This window comes from Gossypium hirsutum, chromosome D02 (assembly GCF_007990345.1).
Source record: "Gossypium hirsutum isolate 1008001.06 chromosome D02, Gossypium_hirsutum_v2.1, whole genome shotgun sequence".
Classification (NCBI taxonomy): Eukaryota; Viridiplantae; Streptophyta; class Magnoliopsida; order Malvales; family Malvaceae; genus Gossypium; species Gossypium hirsutum.
The window spans coordinates 9,151,089-9,174,767 of NC_053438.1; the positions used below are offsets into that span (position 1 = coordinate 9,151,089).

Consider the following 23,679-nt stretch of genomic DNA (forward strand, 5'->3'; position numbering starts at 1 on the left):
TTAGCTCGGGCCAGCAACTTTCTTCTTTGGTTCAATAGTCTCGGGAGAATAACACATTCCGCTGCGAGTGAAATGTCCTACTCCACTGACATCTTCATTCATAACCTTTGACTTTTCACCTTCAGGCACAACGATATTGACATCATACTTCCACGGCACTGCCTTGTTGTCCTTGTAAGGGAAATGAGCAGGTACTTCAATTATCAAACTTGGTTTAACTTCTCGATTAACCTCTTCCTTCTTTGCCTCATAATAAATAACCAAAGGTCTATCGACACTATAAGGGAAAGCCATCGATTGATTATCAGAGGCACATATTTCTCCTTCTTCGGCCCCCTCCACCCTATCAAAGACCTTGACCTCTTTGTTGTCCATCATGTCCTGAAGTAATTTCCTAAATTCCCTGTAAGATTGGATGTCATGCCCTTGGACACCATGAAAATCACAGAAACTCTGGTCTTTTGTACTTTCTTCTTTGAGAATCTTACTAGACGGACAGAGCAAGCCATTTTCAATCATAATCTCCCATACCTTCCGCAAATGTGTATTTATTTCGGTAACATAAACTTTGGCTCGCCAATTATCTTCGTTTGTTACCGCATTTACATTCCCTCCAGTATGGTTAGGAAGAGGATTTCCCGTCACATTGCTAACACCGTCGAATCGTAAAACGCCAGCATCAATAAGACCTTGAACCCTCCTTTTAAAAGCAAGGCAGCTTTCTGTAGTGTGTCCCTGATTCCTAGCGTGATACATGCAATTAGCGTTAGGATCATACCACTTCGGGTATGGAGGCTTCAGGGGTGCCATATAATGTAGGGAAATTAATTGTTTTTCCAACAGCTTCGGGTATAATTCTCCATATGATACCGGGATTGGAGTAAACTGAGGTCTTTCAGGATTGGGTCTTGCTGGTCTTTGATCATTTTTGGGTTGGCTTTGTGCAGGCGTGGTGTTTGGTGGGAACACGGTGAATGGTCTTTGGTTATTCATAGCATAAACGGGGAAAGACAGAGGTGTTTGATAGTAAGGACCCTGAGGAGGAAAGTAAAAGTTTGAAGGTGGGCGATAATGAGGTCGTGATTGGGCGGGATACGGATTGGGGGTACATTGACTCTCGGTTCCAACCATATGGGCCTCTACCTCTTTTTTCTTTGCAGGTACTGCCCTCTTCGAACTCTCGGGGCTTTCCATTCTCCCACTCTTGATGGTGTTTTCAATAAGCTCCCCAGATATTACAATATCCGCAAAGTCCTTTGTGGCGCTTCCTACCAATTTATCGTAAAACGGCGCTTTCAGAGTATTAATAAAGAGGACCATTATCTCTGTCTTAGTTAATGGAGGCTTCACCTGAGCAGAGATATCCCCCAATCTTTGTGCATGTTGCCGAAAAGTCTCTGTCGGCTTCTTTTCCATCATTTGTAAAGTTAATCGATCAGGCACCATATCCGATACATGCCTATATTGCTCACAAAATGCTGATGCTAAATCCTTCCATGATTGGATTCTCTCTCTGCTGAGCTGATTATACCATCGAAGAGCTGAGCCAACCAAACTATCTTGAAAGCAATGCACCAACAATTTATCATCATTTACATAACCAGTCATCTTTCGGCAAAACATGATCAGATGCGCCTTTGGACATCTTGTTCCGTCATACTTCTCAAAATCAGGTGCCTTAAATTTTGGGGGTAGAATCAAATCGGGTACCAAACTGAGCTCTTTAGCACTCAAAGCAGAGAAAACTTCAGCACCTTTTACTGCCTTGATCCTCTCTTCCAGGATTCTAAACTTATCTTGAGCATTATTGTCATCAACTTTCAGCCTTGCTATTTCTGCAGGATCATCTAGATCTGGAACAATTGGGTCAGAGGGATTAGCTCCAGAGTTCGATACAAACATTCATTGCCCTAGATGAGCAGATGGAACAGGAGGTTGTTCCAGGACTATAGGCTCTCTTTGGGGATATCCTCTTTGCATTACATGGACATGAGGTGGAGTAAATCCCGGGGGGTAAAGCGGATCTTGACTGGCTCTTACCTGAGGCAGCTCTACGATATCAGGGCTCTGCATAGGTCCTTTTCCTTTGACCAAGGTCGTCATCATTTCCATCATTTTATTCATTTGATCCCTTTGCTCGAACGATTCTTCTCGAGACCTCACTATCAAATCTCTCACCTCTTGCTGCGACTTGGCTAGTTGCTCCTGCAACTCTCTCTGGGTTCTTTCCATCCTTTCCATTCTTTCATTGAGTTCAGCGTCCATAGCTCTAGCTCTTAGGCGCGTCCTATAAGAGTGACGTGATTCCAGACTCGTAGTGTAACAACTGTGTATTACGCGGTCTTAGCCTTTGTGAATGGTAAGGGTGATGTGTACATGCAATGAATGAATGAATGAATGAATGACCAATGAATGTTAGCCATGCATGAATATGGAAAAAAAATGGTATTGATTTCAAGATAGTCCCATATTTTGGCGTTTCGTTTATCAAAAGAGTCCATTACAAGATATTTTGCCAATAAAGATGCCCCTAGTGCCTGAGTCTCATTGTTTCCAGATCCTAGTCAAATCTTCAGGGTTATTCTGACGAGCATTCGAAGTCGCCTTCCTGGAAAGATTAGAGATATATTTTTCCTTTAAACTGTCCCTTTTGCTTTCTGGGTCTTCAAAGACCAATCTCTGACAACGACATCCTCCTCGATTACTTGTGTAATTGACTCCTCCATCAGAAACCCGTTTTTGGCAACCAATCTCTAATCAACACCTTCCTAATGAGATGTCTACGATGCATGATGAAAAATAAAATGAAGAACAAATGACCTTGGTTAGAGATTACAACAGATATAAACAGAAGGAAAAATAAAAAAAATAAAAAATAAAGACTATGGAAAATTTAACAAATTAAGCTATTCAATCATGCAATTTGGTGGAACAGACCCACATTTTTTTTGCCCCAACATGCTTTACAAGAAGCCTACCCCACATACCATCAGACAATCTATCCGGCTCACTTTATTAAACAGACTCAATTCATTTGCAAATAGGTGTAAATGTAAAAGAAATAAAAGGTAAGAGGCGCTTCTCCCGTGTACTTATTTCGGTAACTATCAAACGGACAGAGGTTCGGCATGGCTCTAATTGGGTGGCTCGTACGGTTCACTATATGTGGTTTTGGTTCTAGAAAGGTACTCGAATTGTCCATACTATCACCTACTAAGGTTAGTATGGAGCCTCGATCATCACCCATCACAGGCTCACGAGCTCAATTCGAGGGATTACATTTACTTATGCCTATGCGGAGGGACGAGTTAACTCACGAAAGCATAAGTCATATGTAACCCGGAAGTAATTCACTAGCCTGTGCGGAGGGACGAGTTAACTCACAAAGGCGTAGTGTTTACTTCCACTTAAACGGACGGAGCCCGGGAAGAGAGCTCATGTTATGCAAGAATGCAAGTGCATGGTGTGTGGGGAGAAACTCACAAACCTTTTATTTTTTATTTTTACTAAAAAACAAACTAAAAAACAGTAAAACTTAGAGCTGAAAAAAACAGAAAAATAAAATAAGTTAGAAAAATATTAATTTAAAAACCGAATGCAGATGCATGACTTTTTTAAATAAAAAATGAAATAAAATTCAAGGATTACGATTAAAAATTAAATTGAACAAGGAATTTTAAAAATTTTGACAACATGCGTTTAACATCAGACTCAACTCTCAAAAAAGTCCCCAGTGGAGTCGCCAGCTGTAGGGACCTAAAAATTTGGCGATGGGCGCTAATTGAATTGATGAAAATTTGAAAACGGAGTTTCGATTTTATTTAAAAAGGGAGTCGTCACCGATCTTTTTTCCTAGGTGTGATAGGACACCTAATAAATTCTCTTTTTAGAAGAAAAATTTATTTTTTAATTTTTCTAAAAAAGAGGTAATTTTAGGTCTGCGTGAAAATCCAGAGAAAATTAGGGCTCGGGAGTCGGTTACGCGCGAGGAAGGTATTAGCACCCTCGCGACGCACGAAATTGGTATCTTGTTAAACGCATGTTGTCTTAATTTTCAAAATACAAGTTCAATTTAATATTTAATCGTAATCCGATTGAAACATGAGAATTTTTTTTTCAAAACACGGGAATTTTGGAAACACAATTTCTTTAAAAACGAGAATTTATGAAACACGAGATTTTTTTTTGAAAACACGAAAATTTTCAAAACACGAAAATTTTTGAAAACACGAGGATTTTTGGAAATACGAAAATTTTAGAAACATGAAAATTTTTAAAACACGACAACTTTTGAAGCACGAGAAATTTATTCAAAACACAAAAAATTTAAAACACGAACATTTTTTGAAACAATTTTTATTTTTATTTTTAAACAAGAAAAATTTTTAAAACACGAGAATTTTAGAGACACGAAAATTCTTAAAACACGAAAATTTTTGAGAACACGACAATTTTGAAATACGCGAATTTTTTTGAAAACCTGATTTTTTTGAAGCGCGAAAATTCGTGAAACATGAGAATTGTTGAAAACACGAAAATTTTTGAAAACACGAAAATTTTTGAAACATGAAAATTTTTTGAAAACAAAAAAATATTTTTTTTTTGATCATGGGAATTTTTGAAAACGTGAAAATTTTTGAAACACGAAAGTTTTTTTTTAAAAAAGAACACGAAAATTTTTTTTTGAACACGAGAAAATTTTTTGAAAACATGAAAAATTTTGAAACACCGAAATCTTGAAAACACGAAGATTTTTGAAAACAATTATTATTTTAAAAAAAAAAGAAAATTTATGAAACACAAGATTTTTTAAAAAAAAACACAAAAATTTTCAAAACACTGAAATTTTTGAAAACACGAGGATTTTTAAAACACGCAAAATTTTGGAAACACGAAAATTTTTGAAATACGAAATTATTTTTTTTAAAAGCGGAAATTTCTTTTGAAACACGAAAACTCTTGAAAATGCGAAAAGTTGAAAATTTTGAAATACGAGTGATATTTGAAAATCCGAAGACTTGAAACACGAATTTTTTTATTTTTATTATTTTTTTAAAAACGTACCGTTTTTAACACGAATCGATGATATTCACCCCCAACATGGCGATGAAATCGACGAATTAGTGTCAAAACGATTCAATTTGATATTTAATCGGGATTCTATTAAAACATGAGAAATTTTTTTAATACGAGGATTTTTGAATATTTTTTATTTTTAAAAGGGCGTCCCGAATTTAACACGAGCTATCGATATCCACCCAATATAGCGATGAATTCGGTGACTCGATGCTAAACCGATTCGTTGCCTTATTTATTAAAATTATTTAAAATAAAGTAAAATTAAAATTTAATTAAATTGTAAATATAAATACAAAAATATAAAAATAAATAAAATGCATAAAATGCTAATAATATTCAAATGAAATAACATAAAAATACGAGCATTAAATTAAAAGAGAAATAAATGAAATTATCGAAAAATCTAAAACACGAGCTTCGCCGAACGGGTTGCTAAAATTGAACCCCCTTTTTCTTCCTTTTTTCTTTTTTCTTTTTTTCTTTTTTCTTCTTTTTCTTCCTTTTTTCTCTGCTGGGCTGCCTTGTTGGGCTGGCCTGCGCGGGCCTGCTGGCTGGTGGCCTGTTGGCTGCTTGTTGGGCTGCTGGAATTGGGCCTATTGTTGGCCTGCCCTCTTTTTTTTTTTTGTTGCTTCTTTCCCCTTTTTTTTGCTTTGTTTTTTCTTTTTTTTTGTTGGGCTACTTTGGGCTTGGCTAATGGGCTTGCTGGGTCGGGTTGGGTTGCCAGATCGGGTCGGGTTATACCCGAGTCGGGTCGGTTTGACCCGACTGTTAAATTTTTTTCTTCTTTCTTCTTCTTCTTCTTCTTCTTCAAAACCGAGCCCCCACACCGTCGCTTTTTTCACGCCGCCGTTCGAGCTGCCACCGTCGACTCCACCGGACCTTTCTCTTTCCTTTCTTTTCTCTCCCCTTTTTTCTTATTTTTGAAGCTTTTTTCTCTTTGAAACTTTTTTTTTGGAGATTCATGGGGTCCCGATTTTTGGGGTTTGAAGCCCAATTTATAGCTAATTTTTGCTTCATTTTGCAGGTGGTAGGTGGCTAGGGGAGAGGGAGGCCATGCCCTAGGCCGGTGGCTGGAAATCACGGGGTAGGTGTGCAAGTTGCTGCCATAAGGACTAAACTGCAAATGCAAGAAAAGTTTTGGGGCCGAAACATAATTTATATGAAGTTTAGGGGTAAAAATGTAAGTTTGATAAAGTTTAGGGGTCAAAATGTAATTTCAAAAAGGTTAAGGGTAAAAATGTAATTTTGAAAAATTTTAGGGGTCAAAATATAATTTCAAAAAGTTTAGGGGTCAAAATATGATTTTTTTTATTTTTTATTTTTTTGATTTTTTAGAAAAAAAAACAAAATCGAGCCGGACAAAATTCAGTGATTACAAGTAGCACGAACTAATTCAAAAATTTCACGCAATTGAGCATGCCTAGTAAATTTTTTAATAGTGGCAGGATCACTATAACTCACTTCATTGAGCTCGCCTCCGTAGAACTCAACAATTACACCTACTTGTTTGGCAATATACTTTGGTTCTATCTTTCTAAAGGGACATCTGCTAAAACAATTTTGTCTCTGTACCAAAAGTAAGGTAAAAATAAAATTAAACAAAATAAAAATATTATGGAGACAATTATATTGAATTGCATTTTGCTTCTTTATTAAAAAAAGAACATATTAACTCATATACATTAGATTAAAAAATAAATTAATACATCTCAATTTTTTTTTAATTTTTAAACGTTGAGTCATTTTCCTACATGTGAGCATATAAATTAAATTTAAAATCAATACGCTAATTTTATACCAAATAATTACTCAGTATTTAACAATGTGTTTATCGCCTTTTACTACACTTAATGGAATCTAAACACAGACATGCATTCTTACAATTTTTTGACACTAATTAAATCATAAAACGAATCCTTTAAGTTGCATCTTTGTCCATCTTCTTCAATATGTAAACAAAACTTTTTTGTTCATACATAAATATTTGTTACATACTTTTTTTAATTGACCAATATTATATATTAAAAATATTTTTTTATTCGTGCGATGCATGTATTTAATATATATATATTAATTAAGTTATATGTAATTTAATTATTTTTTTATTTTTAAAAATTTTGTACTGTTTCACTACTAATATGATTATGAAATTAAAACATAATAATATATAATTTTATTTTTTTAAATGGTAATTGAATGTAATTTATTCTATATTTTTTTGGTATATTATTCAATACAAATAGTACCCGAAAAAGATATATAATAATATCTAACTAAAATATATTATGCACATATTTATACACACATATATGTATTAATATAAAATAATACTTAAAAATATATTGTGAATAAATTCTGTGTATATAATTATTTATTAAAATAGTAAAATGATTAAATCTTTGCATATTTATGGAGTCTTATCTAATGTTAGAATCAAAGATAGAATATACGTAATTTTATTATAATATGCTAATAAATATATGGCATTATTATAAATATATATTGTAATAATATGATTTTATTAAAATAAATAAATTCAATGGATAATTAGAAAAATAAAAAATTAAATGCAAAACTCGAGACATCCTCACTCGTCACAAATGTAGTGTATGTAACTTGTTATATTAAATTATACTAGTTTTCTTATTTAGCGATGTACACTTCTATCAGTTAAAATGTATTTAAATTATTTTATAATTTTGTTTAAATTTAATTTTATGATTAATATTTAAATAAATATTTTATTTGATAAAAATAATGTATTAAATTAATATATATGCATGATATATACAATTTTTTAGATTAAATACAGATGAATTTTTTTTATTATGAAATCCATTAATTTGTTATTTATGAAATCTATTCATAATAAACGTTTTAAGCTTTTAGATTTTTTTTTTTAAATTTTAAAATCGAATTGCTATACTAGTGCAAATAAGACAACATAGTAACTTATATACAACTAAGGCCAAGAGTGAAGTATCATATACCTAGCAGCTATTAATGCCAAATGAAAGTATAAATTTTATATTAGAAACAAATGAACATTTATAATTATATTTTTTAGTGTGTTAAAGTTAACTATTTGAAACTGTCAAAATAATATTACAGACACTTTAAAAATTATTTTCTCCTAAATTACCTTATCCAAATGGATGCCACACGTATTATTTGAAAAATCTTGAACAGAATTTTTATTGGGTACCAAAAATTTCGCTGAACCTTACAGAAAAGTCACCAAAAGTCAACAAATTATTAAATTGGCCCACATTTTACGGAAAAATAGATTAAAAACACAAATGTTGGAAAAATCTAAACCAAAACTCGCCTTAATTGCTAGAACTCTATCGATTTGCCCTTCCTTTTCCTTTCTTCCTCTTCTCTAGGATTAGCTTCTCCCAAATTGTCAAAAACATCGTCTAACATAAATTACCGTAAGTGATTTTTTTCCCCTTCTATTCTATTCTTTTATAAAAACTATCAGAACAATTTAAAATAATACCGATTTAAGAAAATTGTAGGTATTACAGTAAAGTCAGCCTAACTACCACAAGTGAGGATTCCTTTAGGATTCCTTCAAGGCACCAATTTGTATAGCAGAAGCAATTGTGCCAAAAAAAGCTACGAAAGAACAACAGAAAGCTGCAGAAAGAATGCACGAGAGGTGTCTGAGTGAATGCTCTCCAAGAATTATATTACTCTTAAGAATTCAATATGCAATGGATGATTTACAAGTGAAAGGAGGCTCTCTATTTATTGTTGAGCTCCCCAAAAACCTACGATCCGGATTTACATTGACGGACGAGGTTAACATATCTCTTAAATCATGGGATTTACAAGATATACAATACAAAATTTAATCTAATCTTTACAAGATATGATTTCTATCAATCTTCTAAGATTAGTTTCCATATTTACCAAGGTAGTCTATGTTGTCATATCTTTATCATTGGGCCATCCAGGCTTCAATCTGACAAGCGTCTCTAACAATTTTTTAGTTCTCGTGGGCTAAATGATCCTCATCTAATTGATATATAGACCTCCATAGAATGCATTTTATGTCATGGTCACAGACTTTACACTTTAGCCCGTGACAATAGTACCCAATTGACTTATTAACATGCTTACCGATCAAGATCTTCTATCATATGAATTCCTAGGAAGGGGGGAAACAACACTTGTCAGCTGTGGATTACATTTAGGATGGGGAAATTGAGATTTGTCTTGCTTAAAAGCATTCAAAATGCTTCAGACCAATGCTGCGTACACAAGCCGAATAGGACAAGGTGACTTCTTCCTAATATGCAAATGTGCTCTCATGATCAAATATTGCAAGTTGTGAGAATTGCAAAACAATGTGTAACTATGTCGCGTTTTTTCTTTGTAGATGATAACTATTTTTTTTTTGTGTTACTATCCTGTCTCGTCGTGCTAATAAGCATATAGTATTCTTTTATGGACATATGTCAAGATTGGCGATTAATTATAAAAAATTAGAATTATTTTTCTACTAATTATATATATATTTATAAAATAACAGCTTTTTATATTATTATTTTGAAATTAAAAATATAAAATATAAAAAATCTAAATTTTTTTTTAAAATATAAAAAATTGTAAAAACATATAAAATTAGGATAAACTACTAAAATAGTCACTTTTGTTTACCTCAAGTTACATTTTAGTCACTTACGTTAACATGTTGTAACATTTTAGTCACTAAGCCGTTAATTGTCATTAACGGTGTAACAGTAAATTGACGTGGCACGTTAAATCATCATTTCAAACAAAAATTTTAGGTTAAATTATACAATTGGTCCCCATATTTTCTCATTTTGAGCAATTTAATTTTTTTTTATGTTATTTTTCTGTCTTTTTCATTCTTTTCTGCTTCTCCATTGTTTTCCTCCATTCTCCATATCTTTTAACATAGTTTTTCTATGTTTTCCATTTGTTAAAACTAAAAGGAAAGAAAAAGAAAATAAAGAAGTAAAAAAAAATTAAATTGTTCAAAAAAATAAAAGTAGGGTAAACTACACCCATGATCACTTTTGTTTACCTAGGGTTACATTTTAGTCACTTATGTTTGAAATGTTACGTTTTAGTCACTTACGTTATCATGTTGTAACATTTTAGTCACAAAGCTGTTAATTGTCGTTAACGGTGTAACGATAAGCTGACGTGATATGTTAAATCATCATTTCAAATAAAAAAATTAGGTTAAATTATACAATTGGTCCCCATACTTTTTCGTTTTGAGCAATTTAATTTTTTCTTTTATATTCTTTTAACTTTCCTTTTATTTTTTTCATTCTCTTTTGCTTCTCCCTCTATTTTCCTACCTTCTCTATTTCTTTTAACATATCAGGAAGTCGAATTAGCGACGAAAAAACTATAATTTAGCATATCAGATATGGAGAAGGGAGAAAAACAGAGGGAGAAACAAAAAAGAATAGAAAATAAAGAAAAAAAGTAAATTAAAAGAAAATAAAAGAAAAAAAATTAAATTGATCAAAACGAAAAAAATACAGGGACTAATTGTATAATTTAACTTAAAATTTTTTTTTGAAATGGTGATAATGAAGATGGAGAAATGAAAGTGTAAGGACTTTATTTTACCCACGTTAATGCCGGATGGGTTTTAAATAATTTTATAATTTTTACTTGTTACTATTTATATATTATTTTGTCATGATTTTTAAATTCCTTGGGGTTTTATAAAAGTTACATATTTCAATATTTGTACAATAAATTTTTTTATAATATATAAAATTGTTAAAAAAAAGACGTAGAAAAGCTTTTGTTCATGTTGGTTGTGGAAGGAAAATAAATGTTGTAAGTTTCTAATAACTTTAAAATTGATATATATTAGTAAATTGGGCCTAAAACTGAAGTTAGGGTTAAAATGGAAATTGATTTTCTGAACTTGGCAAGTTTTAATAATATTAGGGCCTTTGCGTAGGCCTGCCTTATTTAAAATTTAAAATACAAAATCAGTTAATTAAAACAAAGCGTATTTATTTAATTTTATGTTTAATAATTACCGAATTTCATACTAAAATGGTTTGAACAAAATTGGATCGTATAAAAAAAATACTAAAATTTATTTTTAATTAATTTATTGATAAAGGGTTTCTATAAAATAATCTAATTATCATGTAATTATTTATTTATACTATTAAATTTGGATTCAGATTTGGCTCACCCTAAGAATAAATCCTTATCTTGTTTCCTATGGGGGTTATTTAGCCTAGTCTCTATACAGGTTAAAATAAGTATCTTCTGAGTTTCCACCAAGTATTGAATCAAAAAGCAGCACTGGGACATGCATACGTACATGCATGCACCACAAGAAATTTCGTGGAGAGTTCCAAAATTCCAAGACGGAATTAGCTAGGTTAGAAACTTCTCTCTTTGTTCCTATTCGTTCCCTGCACTGCACATTGATCACTGGTGGTGAAAGAGAGTTGGTTTGTTCTTTAGTCATTACACTTAAAGAAGAAGCTCTTTATTTATCTACTGTCAGTCTTTTTCTTTGCTTTTGTTACACACTGGATTGGAGCTCTTTTTCCTTCTTTGCTGATCCCTTCTTCCTCCTGAAGCTTTTCTTAGTCTCAGGTATCATCTCTCCATTCACTACAAACCTTGCTATCAGTATATTTATTTATAGGCTAATTGATACTCTATATTCAATAGAAATGAAAATCCCTTCCTTTGTATGCTTTTCCAATAAACAAAGTAAGAGTCACACCAATCATAACATTCTTCTCTTAATAACTATGTTTTCTTTAGTTTGGTTTCTGGGGGATGTTCATGTTTAAAGTGACAACTTGTAACCTCTGGGAAACCTTATTGTAACAAATGATTGATTTTGGCTCATTCATCGCTTCATCAAATTGCTTATCAAACAATTTACATGCTTTTATAAGCCCCAAAACCGGTCTAATTATAGTTTTAGTCCCTCTACTGTGCTGAAATTTGAGATTTTATCTTTTTAGTTTAATTTGACATCAGTAGGTACTCTACTTTTATAATGTTAGTAACTGTTAATTGATATCATTAATGGTGACGACGTGGAGTTTTTTGTTTGTTTGTTTGTTTTTGGACTACCTACTACCAACATTATAAAGGTAAAGAGATCAGATGATGTTAATGGCAAGAGTTAATACTGTTATATATCAATTTGGAACTTCTACTAAGATTACAAAAAGTAGAGATTCAAATTATGCCAAAGTAAAGTAGAAGGATTAGATCCCAAATTTTAGTATAGTAGAGGGACTAAAAATCAAAATTAGACATTAGCATTCGTCACACCAGTCATGGCATCCTTGTCCATGACTTTTCAATCTTCTTTCTGGGGATGTGAACTGTGATAGCTTTGATTAATTATGTGATGAATATGCTATTTATTAGTGATAGTAAAGTCATTTTTCTTACTCACTGGACACAGGATACCTTGGAAAAATGGGGGACAATTTTGTTTTATTGGTAATGTGCCTATTGACTTCTACATTCTCCATGAGTGTGGCTATTACTTCCTCCTCAAATGGTGTGGTGAGACTTGGTCTGAAGAAACAAAGCTTAGGCTTTAACAGTATATATGCTGCTACTAGAATTAAAGGGAGGTACAGTACATATGCTAAGGGAGCAGTAACTACTACTCAAGACTCAGATGCTTCAGAAATGAATATAATCTCCTTGAAGAATTATATGGATATTCAGTATTTTGGAGAAATTGGAATTGGTTCACCACCACAGAATTTCACTGTCATCTTTGATACTGGCAGCTCCAACCTGTGGATTCCATCTTCACATTGTCATTTCTCTGTCAGTCAATTCTCTTTGCCAAATGATAAATAAATACAACTTGAAAATTCAATTTTCCATTTCTAAGCAAATCAAGTTCTTTTCTCCATGCAGGTTGCTTGCTTTTTCCACTCCAGATACAACTCTAGCAACTCCAGTACATATACAGAGATTGGTAATATTGTGGAGAATATTGAAAGCCCATTTTTAGTTTTTAAACCAAGAGCTGATTTCTTATTGATTTTGGTCCAGGGAAACCTTGCAAAATTAATTATGGTTCTGGAATGATTTTGGGGTTTTTCAGTGAAGATAATATAAAAGTCGGAGACCTTGTTGTCAAAAATCAAGTGGGGTGCCTTTTTCTCTAGTTTTATCATACACTAATATGGTTTTATTTACTTTTATTTCATTCTGCTTGTTAGTCCTATCATCTTTCAGGTATTTACAGAAGCCACAAGAGAAGGAAGTGTTGTTCTCTCTTTGGCAAGTTTCGATGGGATACTTGGACTTGGTTTCCAGGACATTTCTGTGGGGAATGTAGCACCACTTTGGTATATGCCTATTGGCTTGACAATATAAACCAGTATAACATTCTTTTATTCATCTCCATTCGCCATAAATAAATGTTTTGAATGCTTTTGATGCAGGCACAGTATGATGCAACAAAGCCTTGTTGCTCAAAAGGTCTTCTCTTTCTGGTTCAACAAAGATCCAATGGCCAGTGAAGGCGGTGAGCTTGTCTTCGGTGGTGTTGATCCAAAGCACTTCAAGGGACAGCATACTTATGTTCCAGTCACTCAGAAAGGTTATTGGCAGGTGCACTTCCTCTCTTTATTTATTTATAAATGTATTTCTATGTCACCTCTCTAGAAAATTTTCTGAAATATTTTTTTTCCTTTTTTATTTATGTTTTCCTCATCTAGATTGACTTGGAAGATTTTTTAGTCGCAGACCAATCCACAGGTAATGCTACTGTATACTTTTGTCTAGGACCTTCCCTGTGACTGCCTAATAATTAATAATATTGGAATCCAAATTAATTTTACAGGATGTTGCATCAACTGCACTGCAATAGTGGATTCAGGCACAGCTTTCATTGCTGGTCCCTTTGTACGTGCAGCTATCTTTATCGGAAAATTCTAATAAGCATCGTTTCTTGTTTTACAAGTTTTCTTAACAAGATCATCAAACTTTTAGGATGCTGTGAAAAAAATCAACGATGCTATCGAAGCAAAAGGATTTGTGAGCATGGAATGCAAAAAGCAGTTTCTCAGTATGGAGATCTTATATGGCAGCTCCTGTTATCTGGGGTTTGTTTGTCTCTAATTTTCTTATTAATGTATATATAATATTCATTCATGACTATAGGATGTCAATGTGCCTTTGATGCCTTGCTTTACAGCTACAGCCTGACAAACTATGTTCCAGTATTGGTATATGCTCCTTCAATGGGACTCAGCATCTAAGGTCAGCTTATTTCTTTCATTGATCTACACAGGCTTTCGAGATTAATATATATCGTATCAATCTCCTATTACTAAACTCAACACTAAGATATATGACTAATCTGCACAGTGATAGTATCAAAATGGTGGTAGAACAAAAGGGAGAGACACACAATGATACTGAAGTTGGGCAGGACCTTGTATGTGCCGCTTGCGAGTTGACTGTAGCGTGGATGAGGACTGAAATGATGCAAAAGAAAACACGAGGAAGAGTAATTGAATATGTTAACAAGGTCCTTTCCCTAATCCCTATGCCCCCCCCCCCATTAGTACTTACAGAAATTTCTGCTTCAGACTAACAAAATATTAATTGATTCTCTACTGAAGTTGTGTGATACCCTACCAAATCCAACAACACAACTAGCTGTCGATTGTACCAAAATACCAAGCATGCCTACTGTTTCATTTGTCATTGGGAATAAATCCTTCCACCTCAACCCCGACCAGGTATGGTACCATATGTTTTTTATTTTATCAGCATGACCGATATGAATGAACAATGCCTATTTTCATAATTTTGTGAAGTTGATGTGAAATGGAACATCCTCTGCTTCTTATTGTCTTCATTTTTATCAACGAATCAGTACATCCTCAAAGTGGAACAAGATATGGCTACCTTCTGTATCAGTGGTTTTATTCCATTGGATGTTCCTGTTTCTCCTCCCCAGGGTCCTCTCTGGTAACTTCTCATACCTTGTTTCTATTTATAGCTCTCTGGCCATCGACATTATATTATTCAAGTCATAAATGCTTTGGCATATTTGTTTTAGTATTTAACCTTTTTTCCCTTCATTCATGCAATTGCATCTTTTTTGCATGTGTAGGATTCTTGGGGAGATTTTCATGGAAGCATATCATACGGTGTTCGATTTTGGTAATCTACGAGTCGGATTTGCAGAAGCTGCTTAGGGTCTGTTCAAGGAAATAAAGCCAATGCTATTTGCAAAGAGTGATGATTGCTTTGCTTGGCGGCATTGTATGGCTGGATGATGTTTTGTTATATTTGTACTCAAATTGTTAGGCTATAGTATTTTATCCCACATCTCCCAATTGAAGGGAAAGGATTTCAAAGACCTATTTTGTCAACTTTATTTCCATATAGGTACCAGGACTAGCTTTGCGTTCAACTTCCAATCACATGCAGTCCATTTCTATCATGGAGGCAATTTTCAGTAAACCAAAACATTTTACATCTCATTTGATCTAATGTGATCCAAAAATGACACCATGACCAGAATGGCTGTTGCATTTATACAGTGTCCATAGTTAAACATAACAAAGTATTCAACCAGAAGCAACAAACAACCAGTGTCAAGCTCTCGAGGCTAATCAAGACAACACATTGCAAGAAATGGAATTATGAAGCCACCATTCCTCACAGTTTCTCTTGTTCAGTTCCTTGATTAGTTGCAGGACCTGCATGGTATTGGATCTTCCAGTACAACAGATTCTCCTAATCCTGTCTTGCTAGATGTGATACATGGAGGCTGCCCATGCTATTGCCTTTGAGCTTGAATTCAGCCCTTTTTTATCATTCAGCTACCTTTCTCTGCAGTCCACAGAGATGTAATATTTGCTGCCACTCTTCTTAGGAATATCTGCAACGAAAGAAGAGATGGTTCCTTGTTTCCATCTCCTGCTTGCACAGGCAACAATTCTGTTCAACAGATATTCCCTCGTTGGTACATTAGTCCTTAGCAGGCAACTTAATAGCCATCCAAGCAATGACCTAACTAGACCGGGGGACAATTATTATACCCCTAACTAAGTAGGCCAAGGCTCAGTGCAAGATCAGGTCCAAGAGAGCCTGAATAATCAAGAAAGCCAGTTGTCACACTATAAAGAAAACTCCTGGCCTGACAAGGAGGTTCTCCACTACTTGTCACGCAGCACCACCGAGAAGATAGCTACCACAGTTGGCTTGTCAGGCAGGCAGACCGTACTCATCATGAGTACAAACTCCGATGACCCCATAGCGTTGCTGACTTAAGTATCAGAACATGTCCCACAGTACAAACTCCCAAGAGCTCCATCTACAAAGTGATTGTTCAATATAGACTGGATGCCACTCCAAACTTTTTGGAACTTTAGCTTTATTAGCAAAAATCTCTAAAAAGTTGCGACAGACCTAGAAGTTGCTCTATATTGTTGTGTTGGTGGTCAGTCAAATTAACTCTCATTTGGTTTTGTATAAACACTGATTTAAGTTCCTATAAATTATAAGTTAATGCAATAATAATATTATGGGTAAACTACACCTAAAATCATTAAATTATTCGTAAGTTTACGTTTTGGCCACTCAACTTCAAAAAGTTACAAAATATCATTGAATTGAACTAGTTGAAAATTTTCATTTAAATCAGTAGGTTGTTAAAATCTCTAATGTATGGCCTTCTCAGTTTTCACTATCTGTATCAATCGAAAGCTTTCCTCTTTTTTTTTTTTACAGTTCATTTTTTCACGAAACAACTTTGAATGTCACGAATCTGCGAACCAAAATCCAAACAGTTTTCTTCTTTAGTATCTGACACTGATTGTCAAATCAATTTGGATCCAAGCTATGCTCTTCTACTTGTTGATGGGTATTGATCTAATGCCCCGGTCACCGCATTATCGCTTGAAGCTTGTTAGTCGGACTCAGACTTTTTTAAAAAAACTTTATAGTGTAGTGACTTAAATAAAAAATTTTCGAATAGTTTAATGACTGTTTGTAACTTTTTGAAGATAACCTTGAGTGTAATTTACCCTAATATTATATTTTAATTGCTAAAAAATTACCATTAACCCAAATTAAAACAAGGAAAAATTTTCTCGGTAGAGGACAATCGAATCCGGTCGCGTTGTAAACTGATTAACAACGCTATCAATCTTCAATGTGAAAAAAGACTCCTTTGCTTTGCCATGTTGCTTCACCCTGTGGGTGGTTATCACTTATCATATATGGTTGCTGGAAGCTACGTGGTAGTTTCGCGGTGCACAGCTGCAAGAGAGGTGGTGGATGAGCCACTAAAGCAGAAAACTGTATGAAAACCCACCCATCAATGTGCAATACCTTTGAGGTACTTACGGTGCCCAACACGTCATCTCTCTTTAGCTACTTAAACATGAAGCAACATCTACCCCATTACAAACCTTGGGTCGCTCATCTCTTTATCCCAAGATCAACCTCAGGTATGTGTGAACTTCCTCAATACTTCTCACAAGATGTAAGTTATACTCATCTTTCTACTAAAGCTGTTAAAGTTTTTCTCCTTGTTAATACAAAGCATGGGCATTAAGTTTCTTCTTCATGCAATCTGTGTATGGACTTCGACAACCTGCTGGGTTCTCACTGCATCAACTGACGATGGGCTAGTGCGGGTCAGTCTGAAAAAACAGCCATTAGATCTTAAAAGATTAAATGCTGCCAGGATAACCCGAGTAGGGCTTGAAAGCAATGTGAATGATCAAGGAGCAGGTGTAGTATACCTAAAGAATTATCTTGATACTCAATATTATGGAGAAATTGGCATAGGTTCACCTTCTCAGAGCTTCTCTGTTGTCTTTGACACTGCTAGCTCTAATCTTTGGGTTCCATCTTCAAAATGCCTTTTTTCTGTAAGTCTCAAGTACTTGAATATTAATTCAGAGGTGTGAAGCCATAGGAACTACATAGTGAAGTCAGTGTGGCTGTATGCAGATTCCTTGTCATTTGCATTCCAAGTTTCGAGCAAGGTGGTCCAGTACTTATACCAAGATTGGTAATTTTGTTGCCTTCAATGTGTTTGATAATTTGTTTGTTTTTCAGCAGTTGTTGAGTTAACGCCTTCTTAAAACATATTTTCCAACATTCTTCAAATTCTTTCAGGGATACCTTGCACAATCAACTATGACTATGGAGATGTTTCTGGCTTCTTTAGCCTGGATCATGTTAAAGTTGGAGAGATTATTGTCCAAGATCAAGTGAGTTTATATTTATATATAAAATATTATGCTTTACATAATTGTGTTTCACAAAACTTATGTATCATTCAGGAGTTCATAGAGATTACAAGGGAAGCTTTTGTACCATTCCTAGTAGCAAAATATGATGGGATTCTTGGACTCGGGTTTCCGGAAATTTCAGTGGAACAAGCTACTCCTCTGTGGTATAATTTTTTTTTTTTTTAAAATGATCTTATAATAAGTAACCTTTTGCAGGATCCTTTTGATGAATTTAATCCTAGTTTGTTTTTCCTATGTATAAACTCATTTCTTGGTCAGCTGTTAGCAATAGATTTCTCATACTCTAAATACAGGTTCAGTATGATGCAACAAGGTCACATTAACCACAAACTTTTCTCTCTGTGGCTAAGTGGGGATTTAACATCAGAGTTGGGAGGTGAAATTGTGTTTGGAGGTCTTGACTGGAGGCACTTCAGAGGTGGTCACACTTATGTCCCGGTTACAAGAAGTGGTTATTGGGAGGTGAGCTCTTAATTTGTTGTTTTCTTCACACTCTCCTCTTTGCTTTCTTCTCATGATAAAGGTTGATATATAACTATAATTTCATTCATCATTCCAGATTGTGGTGGGGGACATTTTAGTAGAGAGCATTTCAACAGGTGTCCTTTAATCTACTTTGTGTTAGAAAATTAAACATCTTTATTTAAGTTTGTGAACAGGTTTTCATAAAATAAAATTTATACAACATACTTTTATTAAAGAAAATAAGAAATACCTTGAGAACCTAACACATTAACACCCAAGATGGGAACTTGTTTATTTTGCAGGAGTATGCAAGTTTGGCTGTGCAGCTATTCTGGATTCAGGGGCACCCTTAATTGCTGGGCCAACTGTATGTTTTTGTACCGTTTGCCTTCTAATCAACTCTAGATTCAGTGCTACGGATTTGTATAATTTTTTTTCTTGGTTGTTTTCACTGTTATCGCCATTTAAGTCTCACTAGCAGCAATTTCCAGCAAATTGTGGATCAGATCAACAGTGCAATTGGAGCAGAAGGAATTGTAAGCATGGAATGCAAAAATGTTGTTTTAAGTATGGATATGCCTTATGGAATACCTTGATATCTGGGGTTAGTTATCTTTTTCCATTTATTTATGTTCAGTACACCAACTCTTGATTGGTATAAAGACATTTATTTACTTATTACTGAAGGTACGCCCTGAAATTGTGTGTGTCGATGTCGGGTTGTGTTTATATAATGGCTCACAGAAAGTGAGGTAAAATTTTGCATATTCCCTTCTATAATTACTATTAGTATTACTGGGGGGAAAATGGGGTATGGTTATATGTTGACTCCTCAACTTGAACCCCTGCAGTGGTCGGCTGAAGACGTTGTTAGAAGATGAAACTATGGAAGGGTCAGCCATGGGTGAGAGTGCTGTCTGTACTTTCTGTGAGATGATTGTTTTCTGGATTCAGGTTCAGCTCAAACAACAGAAAACAAAGGATGCAGTCTTCCAATATGTGGATCAGGTGATTCTTCTTGCGGACAATAAGTAAATTTGTCTTGTCCAAATAATATCACATCCATCATTCATAAATACATGCATGCATACATACATACGTTAGACATGGACTAACAACTCTTTTGCATCTCAATGGCAAAGCTATGCGATGATCTTCCAAATCCCATTGGAAGATCATTTGTGAACTGTGGTTCCCTCGAAATTCTGCCAGATGTTACATTTACCATTGGAAACAAATCTTTCCCTCTTACTCCACAACAGGTATAGTATATGCTTGAAGATTTGAATATTTATTCTGGTCTTAATTTTGATACTGCAACACATGCAGCTTAAGCATTATATATACCAAGTTTGCTTATCAACATGGACAGTCTTCTAGCACAATAGCTTAGTTTCATATATACTCTAGACTTTTGGGAAACAGATTGGACTTTTCGACATGCAGCGTTTCTTGTCAAATTCCTGATCTTACCCTATATGTATGTTTTTTTTTCCATTGCCATGCAGTATATTCTTAAAGTTGAAACAAGCTATTCTACAGTGTGTGTCAGTGGCTTTGTCCCTTTGGACGTGCCTCCCCCACGAGGTCCAATCTGGTACGACGACATAAAAAATCTGTTTTTTGCCATTTGAGACATAGTTGAAACTTTCAATCTGGGTTGTTAATGCATGCAAGTGTGATTCACACTGAACTGACTGGTGCATGTTGCATGCAGGGTACTTGGAGATAGATTCCTAAGCGCTTACCATACGGTGTTTGACTTCGGAAATATGAGGGTGGGATTTGCAAAATCTGCAAATTAAATATTGCCAAACTGGATATCTCACCCTGTAATTCACCGACATTAATCCGAGGGCAGATGGATAACAATGGAAGGGAAGAGAAAGGATGCATCACTTTTTAGATATTCTATTTACATAATGCTCATTCTGCTTGAAATACCTTGTGTGTAATGGTTAAATATTTCACCTCGTCAATAAACTGCAGTCCAACCTTAGAGTTCCAATTTCCCAGCTCTTTTAATGAACACGTAAATGTGATCCAAATTATTGACAAAAGTATACTGTATACTGTTTTTTGTTTTTATTGTATATACAATTAATATTTATAATAAATTAAAGCTGGCTGATGCCGGCTATACAGTGCATTTAGTAGAACTCTACCTCTTTGGACAATGAAAACCAACTTATACAAAATAAATAAATAAATAAATAAAAGGGAAAAAAAGTAAAAAATTCACCTGGTAACTTTCATTTCATCATTTGAATCTAAACATATATTTTATTACTGATTTTAATCTCATCATCACATTAATTAATCTCATGATCATTGTTGTTTTTAACCTCACCGGAAGCAACCATACCATCCATCCAAAGGTAGCTATGGTTTATTGTCCTGCTGCTTATCAGTGATTATAGACTGATGAAGCTAGGATTATGGTGAGCTCCCTTATATCAATCCATGTTTCCATATAATTACAGTTGAACTGATTGTTGCTTGACTTATCTAACATTTATCCTCTGTTTTTTATTACCGCTTGTTGGTCATCAGATTCTTCAATCAGATGGGTATGCATTTAATTCTCCATTATACTTTCCTAGGCAGTAAAAGATTAGGGTTTAAGCATATATTACACATATATTATGATGGATTAGGGGAAAAGAGAGATTGCAGAAATTGTTGTTCAACCGGTGGAAAGTAAGGGATATATAATACAAATATAAATACAAGTGGACAAAGGACTTTGTTCAAATCTTCGGTCGACACTCATTCCGAATTCGATCCCTAGATAACCCCACCCTTATCCAAGGAAAAAAAAATAAATACAAGCTATGTTTGTTGAATTTATTAGAGCAAATATAGTGTCAAGTAGAATACAATTTACACTCATAGCTTAGCATACTTCTTAAGATTGTCTGCAGCATCTTTAGCATGGTCTGGCACAGGCAAGTTGCACAAAAGAGTAACCCTTGATGATGATACCAAGGTTCTGCTATCCGAGCTTGAAGCTGAATCCTTTGTTTTCCACAGTCGAACCTCCCATACCTACCATTTGGCAGCATTAGTTAAGTAACCTTCTTCATATACACAACTGTATGCATTTTTTTGGCAACATTATTTAGGGCACGGCTGGTAGACATTGGCATATTTCCTTTAAAATTATTTTACTTTATGATAGAAATTTGCCAATTGAACCATAGATAAAGCAAGCGGTAAAAGACTTGCAGTTAAATCTTCAGTTAACACCCGTTTCGAGTTTGATCCCAGGACAACCCCGATTTTTAGTGATGGTGAAAGCATTTATGGAGAAGAGAAAGACCTCATTTTGCATGTAAATTGTAGACATTGGTACTGATGACAGAAGTTCGTCCAAGTAATTTAGAGCGTGCAGTACTGAAAAAGATAGAAATGGAATGGCCTATTCAAGTGAGAATTGAATACACGTCTCAATATTTATTATTTAAGATGTATCCCTTTAGAGACATACATACTAGTTGATTAAATTATGTACATTAAAATATTTGAAATCGTCCACGTCTCACAGCTTACCTCACCTACATTCTTAGTTTTTTCAAACTTGATAGCAAGTATAGCCATTTTATTTATTTACACGTACAGCGGAGCATTAGACAAATAAACAAATACAGAAAGAATTTGATGCCTAAGATTTAAAAAAAAAAAATCAATAAACAGTTAAATTATTATTTGGGGTCTGAATTTTGCAATCATTCTCACATTGTCTAAAAAGAAATCAAACCCCAACTTGGATTGCTGTTTTTTTATCATTTTATTGCATATAAATTATCCAACAGAAACTTTTTTTTGTTAAACTGCTTTTTTTTAGTATAGTAAAATGGGATTAAATTCTCAACACCTAATAAATAGATAAATGTGAAAATAGTAACAGTCCGTACCTGAATGGTCTTGCCAGGACTGACGGGCGTAGCTTCAGCGAAGATAAAGTCACCAAGTTCAGCGCGCTTTAAGTGATTGATGCTAAGGTGGATCCCAGCCACTCTTTGGAAACCGCTGGCCATGTGAGCCCCGATGCTAGCCAGCGCCTCCGCTATCAGAGCCGATACTCCACCGTGCAACACCTTGAACGGCTGCTTTTTGCCAATACAAATTGCAACTTTATTATTTCGAAACAAAAAACGAAAAGAAGGGGGAAAAAATCGTTGTAACTGAAACCTGGCAGCACTTGTGGGTAACGTGTAGGTGTCCGTTAACTTTGGTAGGGGACAAATCTTGTAATTGAAATCCCAATAAATGGAGCGCAGAATCCAGATTGGCCGTCTTGTCCGAAGACGAAGATGAAGATGACGATGATTCATCCATTCAGAAACCAACTTCAATTAACTCTATAATTTCTGTCTGAAATTTATAATCGGAATTTAAGACATGAGAAATGGTGTTGTTTGAGATTTGGTTTTTGGTGTGTAATAGTTAAGGATAATATAATTACGAACCTTATTGTCCGAGCCACTTGCGTTTTGGAGTAGAGCGGAGCCAACAAAGCAAAGGGTATTTTGGTATATTAACAAAATCAAAGCTAGCCTGGCTCCCGTCCGTTGGTAGGTAGGTGAGGTAGCACTTGTGCTTGGTGTGTGTTGTATGGCCTCATTAACCTAACTTACTTAACACCATAACCTAGCATTTAAATTTGTAGACCAAATTTTAAGTTTTAATTTATGTTTTTTCTTTTATTTCTTTATTTATTATTTATTGATTTGAAAATTTACTAAATTGATAAATTTAATGGTTAAATTGTTAAAATATTAATTGTAAAAAGAGATACGAAATAATATAAAAATACTTTATTTTAAATTCATTCATA

The 23,679-nt window shown here is 34.3% G+C and overlaps 3 protein-coding genes and 1 pseudogene across 3 annotated transcripts; 2 read left to right on the plus strand and 2 right to left on the minus strand.

Moving 5' to 3' along the window:
- LOC107908045 (uncharacterized) lies at positions 1 to 1,902 on the minus strand. Its single transcript, XM_016835320.2, has 2 exons — positions 1,444 to 1,902; positions 1 to 1,350 (listed from the first exon to the last, which is right to left on the minus strand). The coding sequence occupies exons 1-2, from the start codon at positions 1,900 to 1,902 to the stop codon at positions 1 to 3; spliced, it is 1,809 nt and encodes a 602-aa protein (XP_016690809.2).
- Positions 1,903 to 11,405: 9,503 nt separating this feature from the next.
- On the plus strand, positions 11,406 to 15,517 carry LOC107910509 (aspartic proteinase oryzasin-1). Its single transcript, XM_016838364.2, is given in 15 exon segments — positions 11,406 to 11,697; positions 12,530 to 12,906; positions 13,000 to 13,060; positions 13,138 to 13,232; positions 13,324 to 13,436; positions 13,533 to 13,701; positions 13,809 to 13,848; positions 13,934 to 13,995; positions 14,083 to 14,143; positions 14,146 to 14,195; positions 14,288 to 14,352; positions 14,461 to 14,623; positions 14,718 to 14,837; positions 14,975 to 15,069; positions 15,215 to 15,517. Coding segments are annotated over 15 exon segments (1,833 nt in total). The 5' UTR covers positions 11,406 to 11,420; the 3' UTR covers positions 15,300 to 15,517.
- A 1,993-nt stretch (positions 15,518 to 17,510) lies between these two features.
- LOC107910508 (aspartic proteinase-like) lies at positions 17,511 to 20,988 on the plus strand (annotated as a pseudogene).
- A 530-nt stretch (positions 20,989 to 21,518) lies between these two features.
- Positions 21,519 to 23,348, minus strand: LOC107910507 (1,4-dihydroxy-2-naphthoyl-CoA thioesterase 1). Its single transcript, XM_016838362.2, has 3 exons — positions 23,034 to 23,348; positions 22,757 to 22,948; positions 21,519 to 21,887 (listed from the first exon to the last, which is right to left on the minus strand). The coding sequence occupies exons 1-3, from the start codon at positions 23,178 to 23,180 to the stop codon at positions 21,729 to 21,731; spliced, it is 498 nt and encodes a 165-aa protein (XP_016693851.1). The 5' UTR covers positions 23,181 to 23,348; the 3' UTR covers positions 21,519 to 21,728.
- Positions 23,349 to 23,679: the final 331 nt, after the last annotated feature.